This window comes from Alosa pseudoharengus, unplaced genomic scaffold (genome assembly GCF_046254945.1).
Source record: "Alosa pseudoharengus isolate Yale_2024_CS ecotype anadromous, Long Island Sound unplaced genomic scaffold, YU_APseudo_1.1 YU_APseudo_1.1_scf_5, whole genome shotgun sequence".
NCBI classification, from domain to species: Eukaryota; Metazoa; Chordata; class Actinopteri; order Clupeiformes; family Clupeidae; genus Alosa; species Alosa pseudoharengus.
Genome location: NW_027468837.1, coordinates 11,318,459 through 11,343,025, shown reverse-complemented (window position 1 = coordinate 11,343,025; position 24,567 = coordinate 11,318,459). Strand labels below are relative to the sequence as shown.

At 44.6% G+C, this 24,567-nt stretch overlaps 1 protein-coding gene across 1 annotated transcript in view; it reads left to right on the top strand.

Annotated features, from left to right (window-relative positions):
* Positions 1–24,567, top strand: part of ptprt (protein tyrosine phosphatase receptor type T) — a 172,498-nt gene that overhangs the window by 121,981 nt on the left and 25,950 nt on the right. Inside the window, exons 18-22 of the mRNA XM_076268651.1 lie at positions 3,670–3,821; positions 7,227–7,304; positions 7,592–7,627; positions 14,651–14,838; positions 23,845–23,932. Of these exons, the coding sequence (XP_076124766.1) occupies positions 3,670–3,821; positions 7,227–7,304; positions 7,592–7,627; positions 14,651–14,838; positions 23,845–23,932 (542 nt within the window). The remainder of the gene's footprint in view (positions 1–3,669; positions 3,822–7,226; positions 7,305–7,591; positions 7,628–14,650; positions 14,839–23,844; positions 23,933–24,567) is intronic.

The following is a 24,567-nucleotide window of genomic DNA, read 5'->3' as shown; positions in this document are numbered from 1 at the left end:
CAGTCCATAATCTTTTTTGAAAATGTTATTTGGCACTAAAGTGCCACCAATATTATGCCAGTCGTATTTCACCAGGGGTCAGACTATTTCATTTCCCCTGCATGGAGTGGTCTTTCGCAGACACATGGCTCTTGGGTGTTTCTTTAGCATGATAAAGGACTTAAAAGGTTTTTGCGTCTAAGGCTAGCCAGCTGTATGTGTTTTCTTTTTTTTTTCCTCCTGGAAGCTCCTGAAATATGGATGAGAGTTGGGTCTGCTGGAGGATTGACGCCTGTAGCTTTCTCTCGAGCACTTGTCATCTCGTGCTGATTTGATGCCTACAGGCTGCCGCCAGCCACACTGCATCAGCACCCCTCTGTAGAGCAAATGCAGCTCCTTTCTAGTCAATTCCACTGGGGCTGTAGAGAGGATATGAGACCCCAACGGGGTGCTTTTTCTTCCTGTTGGCTCCATCAGAGATAGCATATATATATATATATATATGTATATATATACAGTATATCCCTTATCGCCTCCTCCTCAAAGTCGGACACAGCCTTCGAGGTTGAACAAACCCAAGCGTGCACCGCATACATACACACACACACAGGTGCGGTTACCTACAAACACTGACACACAATGCAAAAGCAGAGGCAGACACACAATTCTGATTCTGAACGTGAGCGAACGTCTGTGGACTTCCTTTGTGCCTCTGCAGTAGTGTTGTAGTAGTGTCGTCTCGCTGATGAAGTGTCTGCATGCCTACCCAGGATGCTATGCTGTATGGCATTGATATGATCCACACGGCTTACGTGCATGCATGCTGTCTCCATCATCAGGCTGCTTGTCTTCCATTCACTGCTCTTACAAACCCCTCTTCAGCACTTCAGCAACTTAATATGTTTGGCATCCATGTTATATAAATTACTAATTGATTTGGACTGTTGGTATCATGAGGTGATGAAGCTGTCATTTTATTTACATTTTTATGTACGTTTTTTTATTTATTAGTTTATGTACCGGTATATTTATTTATTTGGCAGACAATCCTTTTAACACTGTGGCTTGTCAAGGGTCCAACTTCTCTTTTTCTTTCTTTTCCTCTCTCTCTCTCTCTCTCTCTCTCTCTCTCTCTCTCTCTCTCTCTCTCTCTCTTTATTTTAATGTGCTAATGCACATCCTGAGAAAGGATTCATTATTATCAGGACATCAAGTGCTGCGCAATTAACAAAGTTGGTGCCATAAAACACTAGGATGTGCCGGGCCATCCTGCTCAGGATAACCTTACTCTTAATGAAGTGCTGCTGTGACATTCATTAAATAAGGATTATCTCTAGTTCATTGCCACTTACAATATGCAAGGAATTTGTCATTTAAAACGAGATGATTATGGGAATAGTTAGTGGGCAGATCTGCTCAGAAGGTTTTGGTAATGAGGGGTTTTTTGGTGACCTTTTGCTACATCTATGAAAATGGTGGTGGAAGGAGAGTCTGTAGCGAGCAGAGGTTTGTTTTGATGAAAGACCCACGCAGTGCCATTCTGATCTATTCGGTGTCAGTCGCAGACACCCAGGTGGTCATCAGTGGCGTGTTTATAGGCAAGGTGTGCACGGAGCCCCACTCCTGTGGCTCCACTGGTGTGGGGAATGAGGAGATGTGGGCTCGTTGGAGAATGAGGAGATGTGGGCTCGTTGGGGAATGAGGAGATGTGGGCTCGTTGGAGAATGAGGAGATGTGGGCTCGTTGGGGAATGAGGAGATGTGGGCTCGTTGGGGAATGAGGAGATGCGGGCTCGTCTGAAGCCCAGAGGGCGTCAGGGGTGATATCAAACCACCCAGATAGAGTACTCCCCAAGCTTTCTCTTTTTCTCTCTCTTTCTCTCTCTCTCTCTATCTCCCTCCCTTTGTTCTCTCTATCTTTTCTCTCTCTTTTTTTTTCTTTCCCTTAATTACTCTCTCTATCTCATAGAGTGTACTCTGTAATCTGCCGTTCTTTTAGCTCAGCTCTTCCCATTCAACTCCTGTATTTATCTTAGCGCTTGCTTTGGGACAACATGTTCTTACCCCTCTCATTCTCATTCTGAGAAAGGAAGTGTCTTCCCCTCACAAAAGTGCACAAGGAATGGATAAGGAGGCAGCAATCAGCAGTTCACAAAGTGAGAACACTTTCTAAAGCTCCTTTCAGGGAAGAACTTCTCCATAAAGGCTGTAGAAACAGACAGCTAAACTTTTTCTGCACCCACTCACATCTACAAACGCAGACACAACAAAAGATGGACAGACTTAAAATTGGAACAAAGGGCATAGCTGGAGCCATATGCAGACATAGACATCAGACACGTACATACCATATATAGTTTGCATATAGTATCAACTCTTAATGTTTTAATTCTCTGAGGAGAAGAACAGAAAAAATAATCATAGAACTTTACTGCAGATATCTTCCTTTTGTTTTTCAATGCCATGGTTTTATCTCATGGCTTTATATGACATCTGACAGAAATGAAGTAAAAGAAGTAGAAGTATGAAGTACAAGATCACTTTTAGTAATCAACTGAGATCATCATATTATCTGTGGTACACAGTGAACCTGTTGATTTTATATAACAATCTAGATGGCCATACAACGTCTTTCTTGAGAGCATCATAGTGCAAAGCCATTCAGTTGTGGAGGACAAAACTTTGGAGATGATCTCTCTCAAAGGTAGCAGAAAGAGGCAGACATGATGAGGTTGTGCTTTCATAGTCATATTATATTTCACTCACATTATTCATTACAGTGTTAATGGGTCATGGAATACTTTAAGTGGTCATCACTAATATCTCCCAGTACAGCAGTAGTCCACATTTTAATTCAATGAGTAATGAAATTGACGCTGACTCACACTGATAGGAGCTATGGTCCCTTAAAGCTAAAACTTAGCTGTTATATAATGGCTATACAACGACCATAAGCTGACCCATCATTAATTTATGAGCACAGACTTATTGAAAGCCTCTCCAAGTACACTGAGGGCATAGGTCCTCGTGGTGTTGGAATGCACTAACTGGAATATGAGATGATCACTTTGGTGTGGTTAAGCATTTCGAATCGGACAGGCATTTTTCTGCCAATGTTTGCTGTCGTCGTGTGACTGATTTGCTTTGTTCCACATGGCAAGTTAAAACCCAGGATAATGAAACAGCTTTCCCCCTCATCTTATGCCATATTTTCCATAATATCCCTCCTGGACAGTGCAACCACCTGTCAAAAATGCTGACAATCCAGAATTGGCTGTTTTAAAAGTCTAAGCTTGACTGGAAGGCTCAATCCCGCTTCGGGGGAGGTCACTGCAGAATGATATGCTTCTAATCTATTCATCAAATTTTGTTTGGGGGTCATTATTCCAAAGCCACCCTAAACATGTCACTGGACTCACTCCAGAATCTGGCACAGTGCATAAGATCGACCTTCTCTTGCTCTCTCTCACTCACTCACTCACTCACTTACTCGCTCATCGTTGTTAGTGTGCTCAGATGTGGTTTGCTCATGTTGTGGTGGACTGTCTTCATGTGGTGGATGGAAAGAGAGGTGGTGTTGATGGTGATGGTGGTGGGGGTGGTGGTGGGGTTGTCCTTCTCCTCCCCCCACTCCCCAGTCTTTTGTGCGGGCGTCAACCTCCTCTTCTGCTCTCTGTGGGGCCGTTTGAAGGAAACTGGCCAAAAAGCAGAAGGAGACGGCCAGCAGCAGCACGCAGAGGGAGATGGGCCCAGTAGGCACAGCCGACAAGAGCACGGGCAAGGTCAGCACCCTGCACAAGGACGACCCCTTCTCCACCAGCAGCCAGGACCTCAACGGTTTCTGTGAGTACCCCCAATGACAATTTTCATAATGTTTCCAGTTTCCTGTCTGAATTTCAGCAATTCACCTATTTAAGCTAGCAGCTCTTGAAGTGTGTATTATGTCTGTTAAAACGTTGTTTATGCCTCAGTTCCAGGTTTACTGTAGGCATTTGGGCATTAGGCATTTATACAAATTCAGCACAATTTAACATCACATCAGAAATGAAAGCAGTGTTATTCCCTTGACTTATGTTTCACTTCCACCTACAGTATGTCTGGCTTTCTGTGTAAATCCTCAGTTTGCCCAAGTTCCCATCCTCATTTTGGTTTGATCTATTCGCGTTGTGTCTTCTAGATCTTCTGATCCCTCCTCCTCGTGTCCGTTTAACACACTCTCTCTAAAGACCTCTGCACATAGGCGCCAACATGAGAACGGCATACTCTACTTGGAGCTTTCCATTACATTAGATTCCAATTTGTATCATCAATACGACCCCGCACACCACTGCCAAACAGTAGTATCCATTGATTCAGTAGTATCCATTGATTATCGTGCGGAGGCCTTAACTCTCTGGAGCCCATTTTTGACCACAGTCGTGGGCAGGGGTGTTGTGGTAAAATAAGAGGTGGGTAAACTATGATTTCTGTGGTCACGGTGAGGTGGACTTTGCTATGCGGTATTGGATTTTTTAAAAAGGCATTCAGAACATTGGAGGTTATTATCCAATGTTTATAACAATATCAGTGGTATTAAATGGTTCCTAGTGTGATTAGTCATTATTGTGAATGTTGATTATACAGTGTGATTTTTGAATGTTGCAATTGGTGAATAAACTCTTTTGAGAGGTGGATAAACTGTAAAAAGAGGTGGATAAACTCTAGTTCTGAAATTTCAGAGGTGGATAAACTGTGTTTACTTGCATTTAGCCTCCACTACATCCCTGGTCATGAGGTCCTGCATTCTCTTTGTTTCTGTAGTTTCCTACTTTGTTCTTCTGCCTCTGCTCCCCACCCATCGTCCAGATAGTTCTGTGGAGCATCATGCAATAATTGCATTATTAGGAGTGTCCAGTGTTTGTGCATTCAATTTAATGGAGCCTGTGGAAAGGTTGCCTCTCCTGAGACCCCCCCTTTCTGTCTGTACAATCCTTTTACCTGCCCACTCTGCCAACTTAAGAAGGACTGACTAGAGGCTCCCTGGGCACAACTCCCCAGCAGGGATCCTCCAGTGATCTGGAATTAATGATGGGACTGCCTGTTAAATACCCTTCCCATGATGCTCAGCATCAGCAGGGGGAGGTCGGAGGTCGCGGTGCCCTGACGCACTCTCAGCACAGAGAGCTGGTCAGATCTTGCACTCCGGCGCCTATTAATTTGGTCATCAGAAAGCAGATGCCTGGCTCTCCTGCTGTTTGCTACCGCCAACCGGCCGGTGCTAAATGGGAGCAAGTGGAGTTCACTAAGCCGAAACGAGGCCTCGGAGTCCTGTCTTGCCTCCTCCTTTTCTTGCAGACTCTTAGTATTTTGTTTATGCCTCGTCGAACTCAGCGCTAATGTGGGCATGTATGCATGAATAGTGGCATGCTTGCAGTGCTTATCGGCATAGCCAAAAGCCTCTTACGTACTGCACAGAGGGGCTCAACTCACTGCTGCCAGTGTGCAAAAGCACCCTGGATGATACGATAACGCTAGTCATTTTACACCAGGGCTGTGTAGTGGGGGAGGTGAGAAGACAAGAAATTCACCAGTTGGTTAGTTGTGCTACTTTGAATATGGAGGGAACATGAAGAACTATTGCAATATGGGCACAACTATTTATTCTATGCACCAGCATTAGCACTTCAGATATTTCCATGCCATCTCTCACCTTCATCTAAAACAGGCAGGGCAGAAACCCTCTGCTCTACAAATATGCCCAGGCACAACGGCTATGTTCGACTCCACCAGCTTCTGAGTCATAAAGGCCGGCGAAGTTAGATTTTTACACAGTGGAAGCAAGTGTTCCCTTGCTCTTGTTCTGTCTAGCACTCCCATAATATTTCTCCTCATGATGTAGAATTTGAGCCTTTGTGGATACAGGGTACATAGCAACCAACATGTGCACCCTAACAAAGCCAACCCTCATAATCCAGCACCCTCCTTAGCCTGACACTGGATATTTTACTCTTTTCCACACCAAATTAGTAACACCTTCATGTGGGTTTCTTTTACATGAAATGCACATGAATGAACATGGGTTTGCTCTGATGTGCACCAGGAAATGGTGCATTTAATACAAGGTAAAACGCGCACATCAATAGCTGAGAGCCACCTCAAAATCCTTGCCGTTAACTGGTGTGTGCGTCTCACTGTAACAGCATTTACAGTTGTCAGTGCAATGCGATGGACTCCTTTTGGCCAGAGACAGATAGAGAGAGAGAAAAGACAGAGGACAGGATGTTTGGACATTAGCATGTAAAGCAGCTGACCCCCAGCAGACCCATGTCTTTCCTGGGTACCTGTCTTGTGTAATGGCATATGTGGATAAACAAATGTCTAAGTCTCTGTTCAGCCTTCTCTGGCCCTCTGAATGCCACAGTGCTGGGAGTGAAGTCTTGTTTCGATACCGTGAATATTGTTTTGTTTGTCTCTGACGTCCACCTGCTGATGTTCCCACATGTATTTGATCTGAAGTGTGTGACTAGTGGACGCTTAGGGTACTAAACGTTATTAAGTGCCAATACATATGCATTGTGGGATGTCAGACAAGTCCATTAAGTAAGGGATAATGTATAGAACGCCGGTCATTATTGGGAAAATAAGTCCCGACAGGGCGAATTGGATGCGGAGGGGTCTTGTTCTTTAGAACACAGCTGATCAACCGTCTGCTTTCACTTTTGAATGAAGTTCCAGTCCTTGCGTAGTGATATGAAAGACGTGAAATAGAAGCACAAAGCCCATTTTCCTTGACAGCGGTCTGTTATACTTAGCAACGGTCTGTTATTGAGAATTAGCAGACCACCGAGCATTCTGCAGCATTATGAAGAGCCGTGTAATAAGTCACGATTACGCACTGACTCAGTGTGTGCTTAGCTTACCCACAGAATCAATTGCTGATCGTTAAGCAGGATCCAGCTTTGATGTTGGTTTCATTACAGTAGAATAAGGAGGAGCACACAGCAGGTGACTTAGTGCATTTTTACCCAACTTCTGTTGAAAAATGCAGGACTCGCTCTCATCCTCACCCTCTCTCTATATATATGTACTGTATGTTTTCCAGTGTGTGTGTGTGTGTGTGTGTGTGTGTGTGTGTGTGTGTGTGTGTGTGTGCGTGCGTGTGTATGTGTGTGTGTGTGCGCGTCTGTGTGTGTGTGTGTGTGTGTGTGTGCGTGTACCGGTGAGCATCTGAGGGTGTCTAAAGTCTCCCTTGTGTTTTCCTCCCTTCAGCCTCCTCCTCCCCCTGCTCCTTCTCTGTCCAGGGCAAAACTCTTCAAAGCAAAACTCTCCTCAACTCCTACTACTCAGGTACAGAGCCTGCACTCCTGTGGATAACCTTCAAACAACCCCTCACCTACGAGAGTGGGCCTCCAGACTCTCCCTTTTCCCCAAAGCACACCCACACTCACTAGAAGACGTGTAAAATGAAAAATGTATATTTTTAAGCCAGATCTATTGCCTACAAAGGGCCCGTCTGTGGACGATAACCTAATTTAAAGGAGGATTTTTGTCTGTGTGCTGGTGGATTAGAAAGTGAAAAATAAAAGCTGTAAGTAAGCTGTAACTCATGTCCTTCCCTTTCTTGTCTCTTTTAGTGTCCAAAGAACCTGTCCCTGCAACTGCGTCGTTAGGTAAGTCCCTCTAATAACTTCCTGACAGGATAATTGCTGCCATGACCTTCGGTGCATGTGTCCTTGTTTTTGACTCGACGGGGGGTTTGCGGTAGGGAGGGTTTATTTTAGTTTGTCATTACCATAAGTCCACATGTGCCACGTTCTTTACGCAGAAATGTCCTGTTGACAGAACCCGGCGTGAGATTGACAGCGCACTTAGCAAACAGAGGCTGCCGGCTTTAATTGAATACTGGGAAATTTGATTAGAAACAGGCCGCTTCCTCTGGAAATGGCTGAATGCTAATTTACGTATTTGAGTCCGGCCGAGGTCTGCAGGAACGACATCCCCGGATTCACCTTGGCTGAGCGCACGCAAGGCATCTGGAAATGTCAGACCCATTTCCTAGTACTTACTGTTGCCCACTCCCCGCACCCCACCGTCCTCCCCCAAAGCCCCCATCTTCTCTTCTTTCTGAGGAGGAGCAGGTTGATCCCTCCTTCGCCAAACAGCTTTGACTCCGCTTGGAGGAGTCTGATGTTGTTGTTGGTTTCTTTCTCGTGTGCCACTTTTGTGCCATCGCACACACACCGCCCACCTCCCTCCCGCTGCCCTCTCTTCCTCTCGCCCAGTGTCCAGGAGGCCGCCAGTGCTTGATTCGCGCCCTCAGTCAGAGAGCTGGTCTGGTAGCGCTGTTTTATTTGGCTCAGCCTGGGTGTGTGTGCTGACCATCTGGAGCTAGTCTGGAGGTGCCCCGGCTCATGTCCACAGCCCTGTCACACAAATCTGGGATGCCAGTCTCTGCAAAGAAAGAGTCTCTCTCTCTCCCTCTCTCTCTCTCTCTCTCTCCCTCTCTCTCTCTCTCTCTCTCTCTCTCTCTCTCTCTCTCTTTCTCTCTCTTTCTCTCTCCCTGTCTCTCCCTCTCTCTCTCCTCCTCTCTATCTCTCACCCTCTCTCCTTCTCTCTGTCTCCTCTTCTCTGTCTCTCTCCCTATCTCTCTCTGTCTGTCTCCCTTTCGCTCTTTCTCCCTCTCTCTCCTTCTCTCTCCCTCTCCCTCTCTGTCTCTCTTTTTCTCTCTCTCTCTATCTCGGTCTCCTTTTCTCTCCCTCTCTCTCTCTCTGTCTCTCTCTCTGCCATGCTAGCAGGATGTTCCCACAGCCCTACTGTTGACTTGAGCAGTGTTACCGTGCTGTGTGTCCTATATGTTCTGTGGGTCTCATCTCTCAGGCTCACACTGAGCAAAGTAAACACCGGCATCGTGCTGTTAGACCAGAAGGGAGAGAAGCAAAATGAGGAGGAGGAAGAGGAGAACAAGGAGGCGGGGGGTGGAGGGGGGGTGTTGGGGGTAGGGGCTGTCAACGTGGTCTGGATCATTAAAGGCGTTTATTGATTTCAGTGGTAAATTTGTACTGTAAGACATCTGTAAATTGCCTGGGGTACATGCCATAATCATCCTTGCAGTCAATAATTTAGCTTTGCCTATTCATCCCAGGCTGCCATCACTGTGGCAGCACCGGCAGACACGCAGAATAAAGCACTGGAGGAGAGAGAGTTAGGACTGGAAGTGGCAGTGTGGAATTACTTCCTCATAACAGGATGGTAGTTTAGTTCTATAATTCCAAAAATGCAAACTAATTGTCAAAAGTCAAAATTAGCAAATGTTTCGAAAAAAGATGATGAAGAATGATTATTAGATATAATAAATTAACTATTAATGGTGTAGAATTAATTGTTCTTGCTAGGCTATCAGTTTAGCTCCATAATTCCCCAAAGGCACTAATATAACAAAAAGCATCACTGTTGTTTTGATGGTGTGCAATCATTATCAGACATAATGAAGTCACTACTTTAACTGTAAGGAAGATTTCACTTGTGAGGTGGTTACAGCCTGTGGTTACGGCAGTCTGGTATAATTACCATGGTAACAATTTTCACACTCAAAAGCAGACACGCTTTTTTTTTTACTCTCTTTGTGTGTTGAACTTTTCATGTGAAATGAAGCCATGGGAGTTTGCAGCACATGTTGAACCATCTGATTTCTGAGAATCAACAGGGTATTCATTAGCTTCCACTCTTGCAAAGAAGCTTAAAACAAGCCAGCACTGAAGTATACTCTGAAACATTACACCTATTTGAAGAGGAGACAGTGTTTGAATACATTAATCCATGTAGCCTCTGTCCTTAATTCACTCTCTCTCTCTCTCTTGCTCTTTCTTGCTCTCTTTCTCTCTCTCTCTCTCTCTCTCTCTCTCTCTCTCTCTCTCTCTCTATCTCTCTCTCTCTCGCTCTGTTTCATGCCACTATTTCCCGTCTCATACAGACGTGAATTTTTAGGCAGAATCACTCTGCACCATCCATTGCTTGGGTGTGACTTGTTATTCACACCTAAACTGCAAGTGTTTTATTTTTGTATTATTTCACCAGAGAGACAAAGGATGAGAGAGCCAGTTTTGGGGTGTAGATATGCATGGCCAGGGAAATGGGGAGAGGAGACTGGGGACCCAAAATTGATATGGGATGAGAACGAAAGGAGCTTTGGTGACTAAGAAACAAGGGGAAGGGCAACAGGAAAGAGATGGAGAGAAGTGCGAGAGAGAGAGAGATAAGTGTGAGAGGTAGAGAGAAAAAGTGAGGAGTGGGACAGATGGAGAGGTAAAGAGAGAGAGGAGTGGGAGAGATGGAGAGGGAGAGAGAGAAAGAGAGGAGTGGGAGAGAGAGAACAGTTGAGAGGCTCTGGCACCCTGTCTCTCTCTCTCTCTCTTCCTCTCCCCCCCCCTTTCTCTCTCTCCTTCCCTCTCTCATCAGTGCCATGGGCTGGACCAGGGGCTGTCATGCAGGTGAGACAGTGGGCGCTCTGTGCTGGATTAATGGCTGGCCTGAGCGAGGGATCAGTTTCAGGAGGAGAAGAGAGCTTTCTCTCGGACGGGAAGTGAGAACTCGCAGTGGGACTGGCCTCATTTCACTGCAGTCCATCCAGCTGGTTGTTCAAAAGGGCTTTTACATGCATTATACGGCAAAGTCAGCACTTTATATTCCTTAAATTAATCTCACCAGACTAGTAGTATTTGCAAATAATAGTAGGCCTATTACAAGTATAGTCTTTAATAAGTTAACACAGTCTGTAATAAGTCAACATGTTATATTTCTTTTGACCTTTTGAACATTTCCAAAATAATTTTGATGGCACACCTCTCATAACATGACGAACGGCACTTCTGCCCCCCCCCCTCTTTTCTCTCTCTCTCTCTCTCTCTCTCTCTCTCTCTCTCTCTCTCTCTCTCTCTCTCTCTCTCTCTCTTTATTTCTCTCTCTCTGTCTCTCTCCTGCTCTCTCCCTGCTCCGCCCCCCCCCCCCAAATTTGAAATGCAAAGACCTCTTTTTCTACAGAATTCCTTCTATTAATGCACTTCTCAAACAGTGGGGGAATCTTGTTAAAAGATTGGCAAATCTTGTTAAGAGTGCCTATAACCGGGCTTAGTAACTAGTACTATTTTACAGTTAATAGCATTACAAGTATACAAGTCTTTAATACAACTGTTTTTGTAAGTCAGTAAAAAGTACAGGGGTACAATATATTAGTATTCTTTATATAAAATATCTCTGATATTGTTTATGTTTCGATAATGTTTCTGATATCTGGATGTTCACTTTGTGATAATGACACTGTAAAGTCACTTGTCTGGTTGTAATATTGTGCAGTGACAGGCACAGACATGCCAAAGTAAATTTTCAAAGCATGTATTACCAAAACTGTTCCTCAGAGGTTCAATATGTTACGTCAAAGTCTTTTAACACTATTATTTAGCCTGTGTGACTGTGGAGCATTTTAGCCTAATATAAAATCATCTTCTTGTTCCCTTCTAAAGGGGCTGTCAGATGTATTTTGCCTTGGCTGATTATCAGTGTTAATGGAAGGCAACAGCGTTGTTTAGTGATAAAGTGACTGTGGAGATAATTGAGCTTAATGTGGTCTCTGCACCACTCATTACTCTGGACCTTCCGCAGTAGCTGGGATGAAGTCATCTGCTAATGTTGGGGACTGTTCTAAAAGTGCAACACATTAAAAAGAGCACACTTATTTCTATAACAGCCATCTGCATTTATTTAGAGAGTGTATGAATCAGGGTCAGCACCCTGTAGGCCAGTATGGTCCGGTACTGTGTAGCACTATAAGATTCTGTGGCGGAAAGAGTGGAGAGCAGCTGCCCACCAAAAAACAGTGCTGGACTCACACAATTGACACATCTCATGCTCTAATGTCACACATGCCTTTCTCGTGCTAACTCTCCATCTGCGCTTCCTTCAATGTGATTTTTAAATGAAACTTACAACGATATCAGGTCTATGAGCGTGTCTGACTGTATCGAAACGAAAAGCGCAACAGCACTATTGACACATCTACAACTCCCATACATTAAGGCAGATAGGCTACGAAAGCGCAACAGCGCTATTGACACATCTACAACTCCCGTACATTAAGGCAGATAGGCTATCAACCGTCTATCAATCCTCTCCATCCCTCCTCACCTTCTATCCAGTGCAAGCCATCATCATTCATATGGAGTGTGACATCAGTGACAGTGATATATATATACTGTATGTATGTAGTCTGTAACCTCAGATTACTTCTGTACGTCTGTGTGTACAGTGTATATGGAGCTGTGCCATCAGGACTGGTTGCTATTTCCTGGTTCCCTCCTCTGCTGTGTACTGGGTCTCCAGCTTTGATATTCAGTGTTTTCTATTCTGGTCACACAGTGCGCAAGCAGCGCCCAGATTTCACTAAGGTGACCGTGCTCTGGGGGGGACTGCTTAATATGCTCAAATGTGCCCCGTCCGTGTCAGCCTGACAGCTCACTTATGTCAGAAAATCACTGAGCATGTGGGTCTTTATTAAACTCCGCTCACCGATAAGAGTCAATGAAATAAACGTGCCATTGAGACCCCAAAGTAGTTTCCCTCCAAGGTCACTAAATCAAACCATTTGTATTAGGATATCTTAATCCGTCTGACGTTTCTAAATGAAAACCTTTACGTAAAGAAAATAAATGCGTATGACGCCTTGCTAAATGCATATTTGACCTTCAGTTCAGGCCCTAAGACTTAGTGGCTCGATATTTCAGTGGCTCCGACGTTAGCGAGAGCCTGGCCTTTGGTTATATTTACAACATAATATGCCCAATGGGCTGCCTCAGAGTGATACCCTGCCGCCAAGTGAGACAAAAACACATGAATAATGAATTAAGGCAGCGCTGAGAGGGCTGAAGGTGGGTGGGTGTGGTGAGATGGATGGCGTAGGGGTGGATGGAGAGAATCCTCTCTTGGGCTCTGGGGTATTCTGCACCGGCTCGACTGCCGATGTAGCTGCTACTGAAACAACACCCTCCACCCCACACACACACACACACACACACACACACACACACACACACACACACACACACACACACACACACACACACACACACACATACATACATACATAACATACATACAAACACACACAACACATACACACACACACACACACACAAGCACACACACACAGACACACACCCTCTCCACCCGGTCCCTTCCCACTCGACCTCATCTAACCCCTCTCCTGCTGCGCAGACATGCCCGGCTACAGAGACCTCTGCTAGCAGCGGCACACATGTGGCATGTTTACCCTCACCTCTCAGCATGTGGAGTTCTGATGGTGGAGGAGGTGGGGTAGGATGCGGGGTAGGAGGCGGTGTGGGCGCTACTAGTAGTGCAGGAGACAGGGGCTTTTTGTGACTAATATGTAAAGAGTGAAACGCAGCCTGTTACGATGGGATGTCGTGGAAGAAGCAGCCGTAATGAGGCAGCTGAAGCAACACGCCGTGGAGATGTTTGTTTATAACAGACACACATTCATGTAAACAATGGCGTCTTTTCGAGTGGTTTGCTTCACCCGCTGTCATTATCTTTGGCATTCAGTACACACTCCAATTGTGGGAGAGAAAGAGCGACTTTCCAGGGGTTCTGCAGCTCTTCGGGCCGCCTTCAGTTGGGGTTCTCAAGTGCCGTGTTCTCTAATCTCACTCTGGTCACTGCAGGTTTTGTTTGTCCACTGCCTCTCACTGGCCGCCTTATTCAGACGGAAAATGTCAACAACATAATTGTTTCCCTCGCCATACAATGACTGCACTAATACCCCTCGCCTGCTGTCCCGTGGCTCCCTCACTCCCTCACTCCCTCGCTCGACTGGCTCGCACATACAGTACCACTCCAAGCAACATCGCGCTAAGACGTCATGGAAAATTACTCATAATTCATTACATTGTCGCCGCGGATGTTTGGAATGGATTATACTTTTTGAGTAGAGAATCACTTTAAGTGTGTAATGAATTTTCAAGATAATTAAGATGCAAATAGTGCCATTAATAAAACATGGACTTGTATCACCCCCCCAATACCCCTTCCCTACTCTATATTGGCGATGGTACTTTAAGTATTTAATGTGTGTCATGCAGAGAATTTCTCCCCCATTTATCTCTCTCTGCTCATCCTAATGGACTCATTAGCGGCTATAGAACTGTTTCAATCCACCCTATCCTAATCTCGGTGAAGAGTCTATTACTGGAATGTCTTTCAGACCAATCACATCGGGATGGGAAAGTGTCACTTGGAATAGTCGTTTAACTTCTGCCTCCGCGTGTGATTGACTTGACTTGAGTCGTGGCCCATGGTTGTCTAGCAACGCACTGCGCTCCGAGGAATAGAAGTTGAAGGTGGAAATGCAGAAGTGTTAAGTAGAATCTGAACTGTGAGTCGTGAATTGGAAAAACGCAAGTGCTTCACTTTGGGGTGAAAAGTAGCTTTTCCTTCAATGTTTTTTTATTTATTTCTTTAGCTTATTCAGATCGTGGGAACCGAAAATACAGGAGAGTAGCTCTGCCTTTCTCAGCCCTGTTTCTCTTCCCCTTGCAAATCCAGCGCTCAACAGTACCCTTCTTTAAATTTCTGTGATTCCCTCCTCCCCCCCCCCCTCTCTCTCTCTCTCTCTTCTCCACCCACAGACAGCAGCCACAGTGAGATGGCCCAGCCCTCCCTGACCATCCAGACGTACCCGTACGGCGGCTGCGAGTCCGTGGAGATGTCCTACCAGGCGGGCCAGTTCCAGCCGGCCATCCGCGTGGCCGACCTGCTCCAGCACATCACCCAGATGAAGTGTGGCCAGGGCTACGGCTTCAAGGAGGAGTACGAGGTAGGACTGTTGGGTAATAATTACCCTCCTGTGGAGGCAGCAAGGACTGTATGCAGTGAATCGAATTGTGCTGATACAGCTTCTAATGCTGGACAAAGCATGATAGTGGTATTATATTTGCTTGGCATGTGTAACGTCTAATATGCCCTTTAGTCGCAGTCTGTGGAAGACATGTTGGTAGATGAAGAAGCTCAAATACTGAAGTCATTCTGTCTCTGTGCATTAGTGCATTCACATAGTTTAATGATGGATAGATACACACACACACACACACACACACACACACACACACACAAATGAACCAACACACACACACACACACACACACACACACACACACACACACACACACACACACACACACAAACACACACACACATTTCATAACATGAAGTAGGCTATATGTATCTATGCATCTACTTCCTGTCATCTTACTAGACAGTACGTTCTAGTGTTCTTATATACTATAGGATGCAACATATCAATATCTGTATTGTAATAAATTCCTAGCGGACAGTATAGTATTAGCATTTAAACAGCGGACAGTATAGTATTAGCATTTAAACTCTGTAAAAGAAAAACTGAAGACATCCACTCCGAAGTCAGTTTTTATGCACTGATCAAATATTTATAGAAAGCCTGTTTAAAAGGCATTAGTATTGATTGTTAAACAAACACAGTGTTTTTTTTTTAAAGTGATAAATGCTGGCCAACTCTATACAACACTGTCTGCACAGATACATCACCATCATCTATAAAGCTTAAGAGTTCATAGCTCTTGTAATGTAGGTCTTACAGTTCAACACTGCTTTTCTAGAAAGTGTTTCTTTCTAAGAGTTCATTGTGTGTAATGTCACCAATACAATGAGATGATACAATGTAAATTCCTTCAATGCTCTCCGCCACTCTTCCTGCACCAAATGTTATCTTTTGAAGCTGGGACTCCTTTTTTATAACTAAAGAGGAATAAGAAGCAAGTTAAGCCACAGATGTATTTGTGCAGCCTTTGATATGGAAGACAGGCCACAGTCCTCATCTTACTCAAACCATACAATTTCCCTCCCACTACTACAAAACAAAACAAAGCTAAAGAAAAAAATCCCTGCCCATCCGCTTGGACCAAAGTAATCCACAATGGACCATCCCACATCTGTGGGATCATTTCACAGTACAGGAAGGGAATGCTGTGCAAATGCACATTCATTTGGTTGTGTGTCTTCTACTGTCTTCTCCTGCTGTAAAGTAGAATGAACCCGTTCCTCCCTTTGCTGCAGTACCTCAGAGCAGGTTTGGGTGTGTGTGTGTGTGTGTGTGTGTGTGTGTGTGTGTGTGTGGGCGGAGAGGGGGGCGATATCTGTTTGCGTTGGGGCTAAGGGTGAGGTCCTGAAGTCTGCGTGCCCTCCCGGGTGTGGGAGTGGATGGTGGCCTCGTGCCTCCACCTGCTTGCCTGCCTGCCTGGCTGCCTGAGCCCGCTGCCTCCGTCTGGGCACAGCCATAAACACTAGATGCATAGCCTGTGCCTCACTCTCACTGTGCCTGTGCTGATAAAGCCAGCAATTGTGCTTCTTATTTAAAGGGTCATTCATCACGGAGGACATTTTTATAACGCCTTTTTGTTATCGCTCCCACCCTCCCTCCTCCTCCTCCTCCTCCTCCTCCTCCTCCTCCTCGCGCCGACCCATAGCAAATGAAGTTGGCACCCCTTTGGCACGTGCAGTTCAGTCCTCTTGCCCGGGCTGCCAGCACGCCGCTTCATATGAAATATAAAGGTCATATTTTTGTTTTTATTCATTCAGTCGGTGGGGGGGGGGGGGGAGAACGTGGTGACTTGGCATGCAGTCCCGGGTGCGGAGTGGAGCCAAGTGGATCGTGACTTGGGGGGACAAGAGTGGGCCTCCGTGAGAGAGACAGGCGTGTGACACTGCCTATTGTTCAGCGACAAGGCTTAGTGTTTGCCAGGAAAGCCTCCGGTTTTTTTGACGTGACGTCTTCATCCACTTGCGCCGAGGAATTTTCCGCAACCATTTTTTCTTTGAAGAGAAGCCACACAGTTCTGTAACGTCCTCTGAACGTTCTAGCAAGCCAGGCAAGATGTGGAGGTGTGTGTGTGATTTTGTTGAAGGGTATGTTTGTGCCTGGATGTGCTGTGTCCAGAGCAATTGTGTGTGTGTGTGTGTGTGTGTGTGTCTATGTCTGTGTGTGTGTGTGTGCAGGAGATAAAGAGAGTGATGGAGAGAGGAAGATCCAGGTCTATGATAAAAGCTGATCACGGCCACCTGTGTGTGTGTTTGTCAGCATAATCAGCCCATTAATCACCATTTGACAGCTGCACAGCACAGAGAGCTGGAGAGAGAGAGAGAGAGAGAGAGAGAGAGGGAAGGAGAGAGAGAGAGAGAAAAGGTGAGAGAGAAGGACAGAGATGGAGCAGAAAGAGAGGAAGAGGGGGGAATGGGAGGGAGTGGGATGGAGCAAGAAACGAATATTGTGGAATATTCCAAGGAGGCCGAGCATCAGTGTTAGCGTGACGATGACAGCCGAGGATGCAAGCAGCCACTGATGATGGACTCTCGCGTGTCCTGCGTCTGACACGCCGCCACCCGGACGAATCAGACAGCTGGAACTCGTCCTTCTGCCCGTCATCGGAAGGGACAACTGTTAATCATCTCCAGCAGTCGGGGGCATCTTCAGCAGCACATGATGATGGAACTAATGAAACATATCCGAGTCGAGCCGTCTTTGCTGTCCCGGTAAAGCTCCCTTGCGTGGAGCGTCGCTCACGTTTTGTCGGGCCTTGTCTCCCTCTCTCTCCCGTTGCCTGAATACCCTCATTAAGTCGGCCGTCTTTCATCCCGGACGGACGGCAGCCGGCGAGAGATGCGTGTGAGGATGAGGAGGGCGGTAATGATGATGATGTTCATGATGCTGCGGGGGAGGAAGAGGCTCGGCTGGCTCTCTCACGGGCCCAGGAGTCTGTCTCGGCTGCCGGTGTCCAGGGACCCACCGCCTCCTACGCTCACTCTCCACTCCCCACATCTCATCTCCCACTCTGTCAGGGGACCAGAGAGAGTGGGAGCACTCATCCTCTCTCACTCTCTCCTCTCTCTTTCATTCTTCTCTCTCCTCTCTCTTTCTTTCTCTCTCTCTCACTTTTTTTCTCTCTCTCTTTCTATCTCACTCTTCTCTCTCTCTCACTTTTCTTCTCTCTCTCTCTCTTTCTCTCTCTCCTCTCTATTTCTCTTTCTCATTCTTCTCTCTCTCTTTCTCTCTCTCTCACTTTTCTTTTCTCTCTCTCTCCTCTCTGTATTTGTCTCCGTCAGTGACTCACTTCCACTCTCTTCTCTTCCTCTCCTCCTCCATCGCTCTCTCTATTTCTCTCTCCATCTCCCCCTCTGTTTCTCCCCCCTTCCCTTCATTCTCTCTTTTAAGAATATTTATAGCTTACACAAAAAAAAAAAAAAAAACATTTCACAGATTTCAGATAAAAGAGCTTCCATTAGGGGCGTTTTGTTTTTCTTTTGAAGGAAAAAAAAAAGTGCCTGGCCTGTAAGTGCGAAGTAAAAGGAGAGATGAACGCTGGCGCTGCGGGGGGTGTGCCGTTCTGCGCACGAGGCGCCGCATAATTAGCCACCTCTCTACCCACCCCACTCTCATTAACAACTGGAAATGATAGATACTCCAAGCACTTAAAGAAGCCAGAGGGGTGCCCGCGCGCCAACCACGCTGGGCGTCTGGAGACTGGGTTTGCAAACACCGAACAAAGGCGCTGTGTGTGATGCACCGTAACCTTGACATGACTCATAATGTCTCATCTTTAAGTTGGTAAACACAAGGCTTATTGGATAGGTGAACCTGATTTGCCCTCTTGCTCTTCATTAGAAGCAGCACATTCATCTTTTGTAACGCTTGAGTGCTGTTGCTTATACAGACTTTTAAAGGGCACACTAATTTTAGGAAGTAAGGCTTTTTAAAGTGCACATTGATTTACTAATGCTCGATGTTTTTTCTGAAGAGATCTATAGATCTATTATGGGGTTTTCCACCTTTTTCCACACCCATACTCACACTAATGTGCTTATCTTCACCAGCAGCAAGCAGTCAGCAATGTAATCCCATTGCCTAAACTCTTTGAAGTTAGAGAGTCAGTCAGATTTCTCCAGGTGCTGTTGCATTGTGGTGGAAAATCCACCAGACCACTCTTACATATATGTATAGTCAACTGTACATTTCACTTCATTGACAAAATGAGATGTACTGTATATCTCAGCCGTATTAAGCTGTCTCTCTCTCTCTTTCTCTCTCTCTCTATCTCTCTCTCTCTCTCTCTCTCTCTCTCTCTCTCTCTCTCTCTTTCTGTCTCTCTCTCTGTGTGTCGGTCGGTCTGTCTGTCCTGTAAGCTTGGGGGAAGCATGTTTTCATCATGTTCAGATGAGCCATTGTCTCCTATGTGTCTCTATCTGTAGGGCTTAACTCCACTCTGTTGTTCTCTGTCTTTGATCGTGATGTTTTGCGCTCGTTGTCGGCTCTCGAGGTTGAGGCACTGCTGCGGATGTGTGCCCATGGAACAAACTTGTCCTCGCTTTTCTTTGGGTTTCTTCTCACATTTTTTTCTTTTCATGGCTTATCGTCTGTTTACCATCGGAAGAGAAAGAAGCCGAATAGCCTTGATCCTCTTCCTCTCTGACGGAATAGAGGGGATCCATTGATCAGTTCACTGCTTAATAAGCCTTCTGAGGCAGTCACTTAGGGGTGTTACATCCTTTTTTCCAGTTTCCCTGTCTCTGTTCTCTCTCTCTCTTTCTTGCTCTCTCTTTCTCTCACTCTGTCTCTCTCCCTCTAACTCTTTCTCTCTCTCTCTAACTCCCCCCCCCCCCCCAGACCTGTAGCAGTGCCAATAGGGATGACTGTGCCTCTTGCCCACAGGCCGGTAGAGGGCCTTTAGAGGTCCCCTCGGCTTTGCTGGTCTATGGCTCCTCTTCCTCTGCCATTTGTACTAGTCTAGCATGGTATACTGTACATCATGCATTGTGTGATTTCTTTAAGTAATCGCCAGGAAACCTTCAAAGAAGTACTATGGGCAGGGTTCCTACACAGTATGGAAAACCTGGAAAAGTATGGAATTTGATTTGAGTAATTTCCAGGTCTGGATAAGTATGGAAAAAAGAAACAAGGGTATGGAGAAATATTGGTGTTTCCAGACTATTGCATCTACAGTACTAATCACTTCACTCAGGTCATAATGAACCATTCCTACTGTTGTGTAGCTTAACTGTCAGTCCACATCATCAAGATACAATTGAATGGGGGTCCTCAGAAAAAAAATCTCTCCCACAAGGGGACCCTGGTACCAAAACCAAATCGAGAACCCCTGTTCTATGCAAGTGCCCTACACCATTGTGCACTGGTATGTTTGCGTAGCTCTGCTATTTTCGACTAAAACACTGGTAGACTTTTTTGATTTTGTAAAAGATACCAAGACATGGATACTGCATTATCTGATAAACTGTTATTGCAAACAAATAATATTGTTTATGGTGATTTCTGAGGCCTCTGGCTCTGCCAGCAGTGCACTAGTCTCCAACATATGTAGGCTATGCTTGTATCTACAGTGAACTAAAAATGTGAGTGCACCTTCCAACACAGCACTTCCCCCCAAAAAAAGTATCCAAGGCCTACCAAGTTAATAATAAACATTATTATACAGCTCTTCACAATGCTAGTAGAACGCTCCATTGACAATGTCTAGAATATGGACAGAAAAATGTACCGAGAAGTTTGAACATTTGAGTATGGAAAAAGTATGGAATTTTGAAATGGAAAATGTGTAGGAACCCTGTATGGGGTGGGACGACACATTGTGTAATTGTGATGCGATCAAGGAAAGCCCACCACATGGTGCAGTTTTACCAACTTATGATTCTGACACCATCCTAGCAATATAGTATCCAAGATTTTGAGAGGATGGTATTCTGGATTTTGCTACGAGACCCGTATCCAGAATGTTGCTAGGATGGTATCAGAACCTTAAATTGGTGAAATTTCACCAGAGAGGGTTAAAACGGAGCAAAAATTAAAGAATTGCACCATGTGGTGGGTTTTCCTAGATCGCATAGCAATTTCAGTAATCGTCAGGACACCTATGTAGTATGGCGTGTGATGATACTCAGGTGGCCAATGTCCCAATTGTGCCAGATAAACATCTCTGATTTTGTTTATAGTCAAATATGCATACAGCCATTCAATCCTACAATGTGGGTCTCTCCTCCCACACCAGCAAAGCCTGCAGATATCAGTTTCCTTCTCGTTAGCCCTGCAGAGGTGTCTCAGATGAGAGGTGAAAGCAGATGATAGGTGATGAACATTTGATAGTTGTTTATCAGAACAATTACCTTTGAGTAAAATACGTGTGTGTGTTGCCTAATTACTTAATAACTCTATAATGAGGCTTCTGGTTCATGTAAAAAAACTGGGCCAGACGAATTTGTCTTGTGGGAGCAGGCTAACACCGTGGTTATGATAGAAGCTCTGTCAGATCCCTTATAGTGGACATCGGCTCAGCAAAGAAATGGGAAGCGAAAAGCCACTGACAGATCTGGGGCTTAGACCACTCATACCTTCCAAGTGGGGGGACGTTCATGTGCGTCTCCCATGGGGGTTGGTAGTGTCCACCCCCAATCACAGTCCGCAGCTCTCCCAGCATGCATCGCTCCTCTGAGGGAGAGCCAGCCCTTGGATGGAGAGTAAACGCCACTCTGTTTAGATGTTCCCACTCTACTTAGGGACACACACACACACACACACACACACACACACACACACAAACTGGAAGCGTGCATAATTTTTTGAATGGCAGTTGGCTGTTGGTTTTCATAGTCCTTCTGGCAAAACAACATCTACGCCATTATTTTCACGAATTTAAAGAAGGAAAAATGTTAACACTTTATAATAACTAAACACAATTCATCATTTATTAAGCCTTTGTTACTTATTAGTTAATGGTTTGTTCATCATTAGTAATTTCTTGTTCATACCTAATTTATCATCAGTAAAGCATTTGTTTACACAATTATAAATGGTTTGTTCATAGTAAATAAGCCTATCCAAAAAATATGTTTGTAAGTACATGATTTATACTTAATAAGTAATGAAACAACCACTTATAATGAAATAATTTCCTTATTAGATTACATTCACATTCATTCATTTAGCAGACAAGCGACGTACACATGTCAATTAAATTGAAGGCCATTGACATAACAGTGAAAGCCAGGAATCAAACCCCCAACTTTTCAGGCTACTGCATGCTAGTCCAGGTCCTTATCCAGTACACTACCTTGGCTCAGATAGAAACCCCTACAACTATACAAGAGTTTCTGTTTTCTTCTACTACACACTGTTATTAAACATCTGTAAACTATTATTAAATGCTGTATTCTTCATTTGTAAAGCATTATTGCTACATTAATTCTCATCTGTAAATCATGTTTACACACAGTTAAAAATGGTTTGTTCATAGTAAACACACATATCTATATTATATTTTTGAATTTACTGATATAATACCACTGGGCAGAGGTAGTGTAGTGGATAGGGAGCCGGGTTAACATGCAGTAACCCATAAAGTCGGGGGTTCAAACCCCGGCATCCACCAGTGTGGCCTTGCCCTTTAATTTCATTGACATGTGTAAGTTGCTTTGGGTGAAAGTGTCGGCTAAATGAATAAATGCAAGTGTAAACTTTATAACTTATTTGTAAATGTGTTGCAAGGCATAAAACGTCGTCACTTTAGATGAGCTCACAAAATATAATTAACTAACCATTTGTAGCTCCTGAGTTAATTATTAATTATAGTATTAGGAAGTGGTTTATAAAATATGTATCCTCACCCTAACTAATCATTAGTGCATGTGTATGTAACAACTGTTAACTTATGGAAATATTACTTAATCAAAAGCATATTATTGCATAATTTATTAAGTATTAACAATAATGTATAAACATATTTAAGATAAGGCTTATTTACTATGAACAAACAATGTATAACTGTGTGAACAAATGCTTTACTGATGATAAATTAGAAATTACTAATGATGAACAAACCATTAACTAATAAGTAACAAAGGCTTAATAAATGATGAATTGTGTGTAGTTATTCTAAAGTGTTACCGGAAAAATTATTTGAGAAAAACAAGGAAATGGAAAGAAAATGTCATGTGCAGAAAAGCAAAGCATTATATCAGTGTGTCAGTGACAAATGCTTCATGGCAGATGTGAATATCTTTTTTAAATTAGTTCAACATTTCGCCCACGCCTGAGGTCGTTGAAAATCACTGTGAAATGGAACAGTGAGAACTGGCAGCAATCTCTCTCTCTCTCTCTCTCTCTCTCTCTCTCTCTCTCTCTCTCTCTCTCTCTCTCTCTCTCTCTCTCTCTCTCATGTTTGTCTGCTGAGGAGTCACCTCAGGCATCCTGTCTTACTGGCGCCCAGTAAGACACCAGCCGGTAAATGGACCATAGCTGTGTGGTGAATAGCCTCTTCTCTCACGTTGCCGTAATTGCTCTTTTACGGCGTCACCCTGTATCGTATGCACACTCAATATGTCTCTGCAACACAGCTGTCCTACAGCCCACACCCCTTTGGGGATGCCTCTGACCGTCTAAAGCCCAGCTCTTATCCATCTGCTCCGAGGCGGATTGGGTGCTTCTACAACCTCTCCCAGCCTGGTTTATTTTCTGCCATTGTCACTCCCAAAGCCAAAATGAGATGGGCTTTGTTCAACGCGGTGTTCACAACCTGTGTGTATTGGGGCATGTTTATTTGTTCGTCTGTGTAGTCTTGAGTCTTGAGCCCTTTATATGCTCTATAAGTGCCCTTTGTGTGTGTGTGTGTGTGTATGTGTGTGTGTGTGTGTGTGTGTGTGTGTGTGTGTGTGTGTGTGTGTGTGTGTGTGTGTATTTATGAAGTGTATTTAAAATGTGTAGTTTATGACACATCTTATGTGATTGCAGGGCCTCGCTGAAGGGCAAACGGCACCATGGGAGACGGCCAAAAAGGACGAGAACCGCAACAAGAATCGCTATGGAAACATCATCGCTTGTGAGTACTGAGAAGGCAAGGACAGCCACTTGCTCTGTCCATGTTTATGAAAGACTAACTCCTACAGCACTTCATTTAAAAGACATAATGCCATTACCGACATCAGCACAAAGATCTGTCAGATTAGGGCAAGACCGGTGTTGGCGGTCTGGAGTCGTGTGAGATCCTCTTGCTCCGGCATGCGTCTGTGCGACTATGACAAACTACTTTAATTATAAATGAGTCAACGCAAACACAATCCGGGGAAACCCCAGGCACCAATTACCTAAGTGAGGCTCTGAATGACATCCATTGTACACAAGGACACTAATGCCTTTTTATTAAGGCTCCCGATGTCACGTTTAAAAACGACTTATGAAAGTGAAGGTTTTTTTTAGATGAAACATTGCTGAAAATGAAATAGCCTGTCAAAGCCTGATAGCCAACAGGAATTATGATGAATTTCCCATTAGTGAAACTCCTTTAATTACATGGGCCAGTAATGAAAACTGTCCATCTTACTGTATACCATTACAACAGCCCATTTTCTTGTGGAAATATTGAAATAGCTGTGAGTAGGTATCTTTATTTCAGATGGGCTATGCCCAGGGCAATCTCCAATTAATGATCCAATCTTTGTAAAAAGGACATTGTTC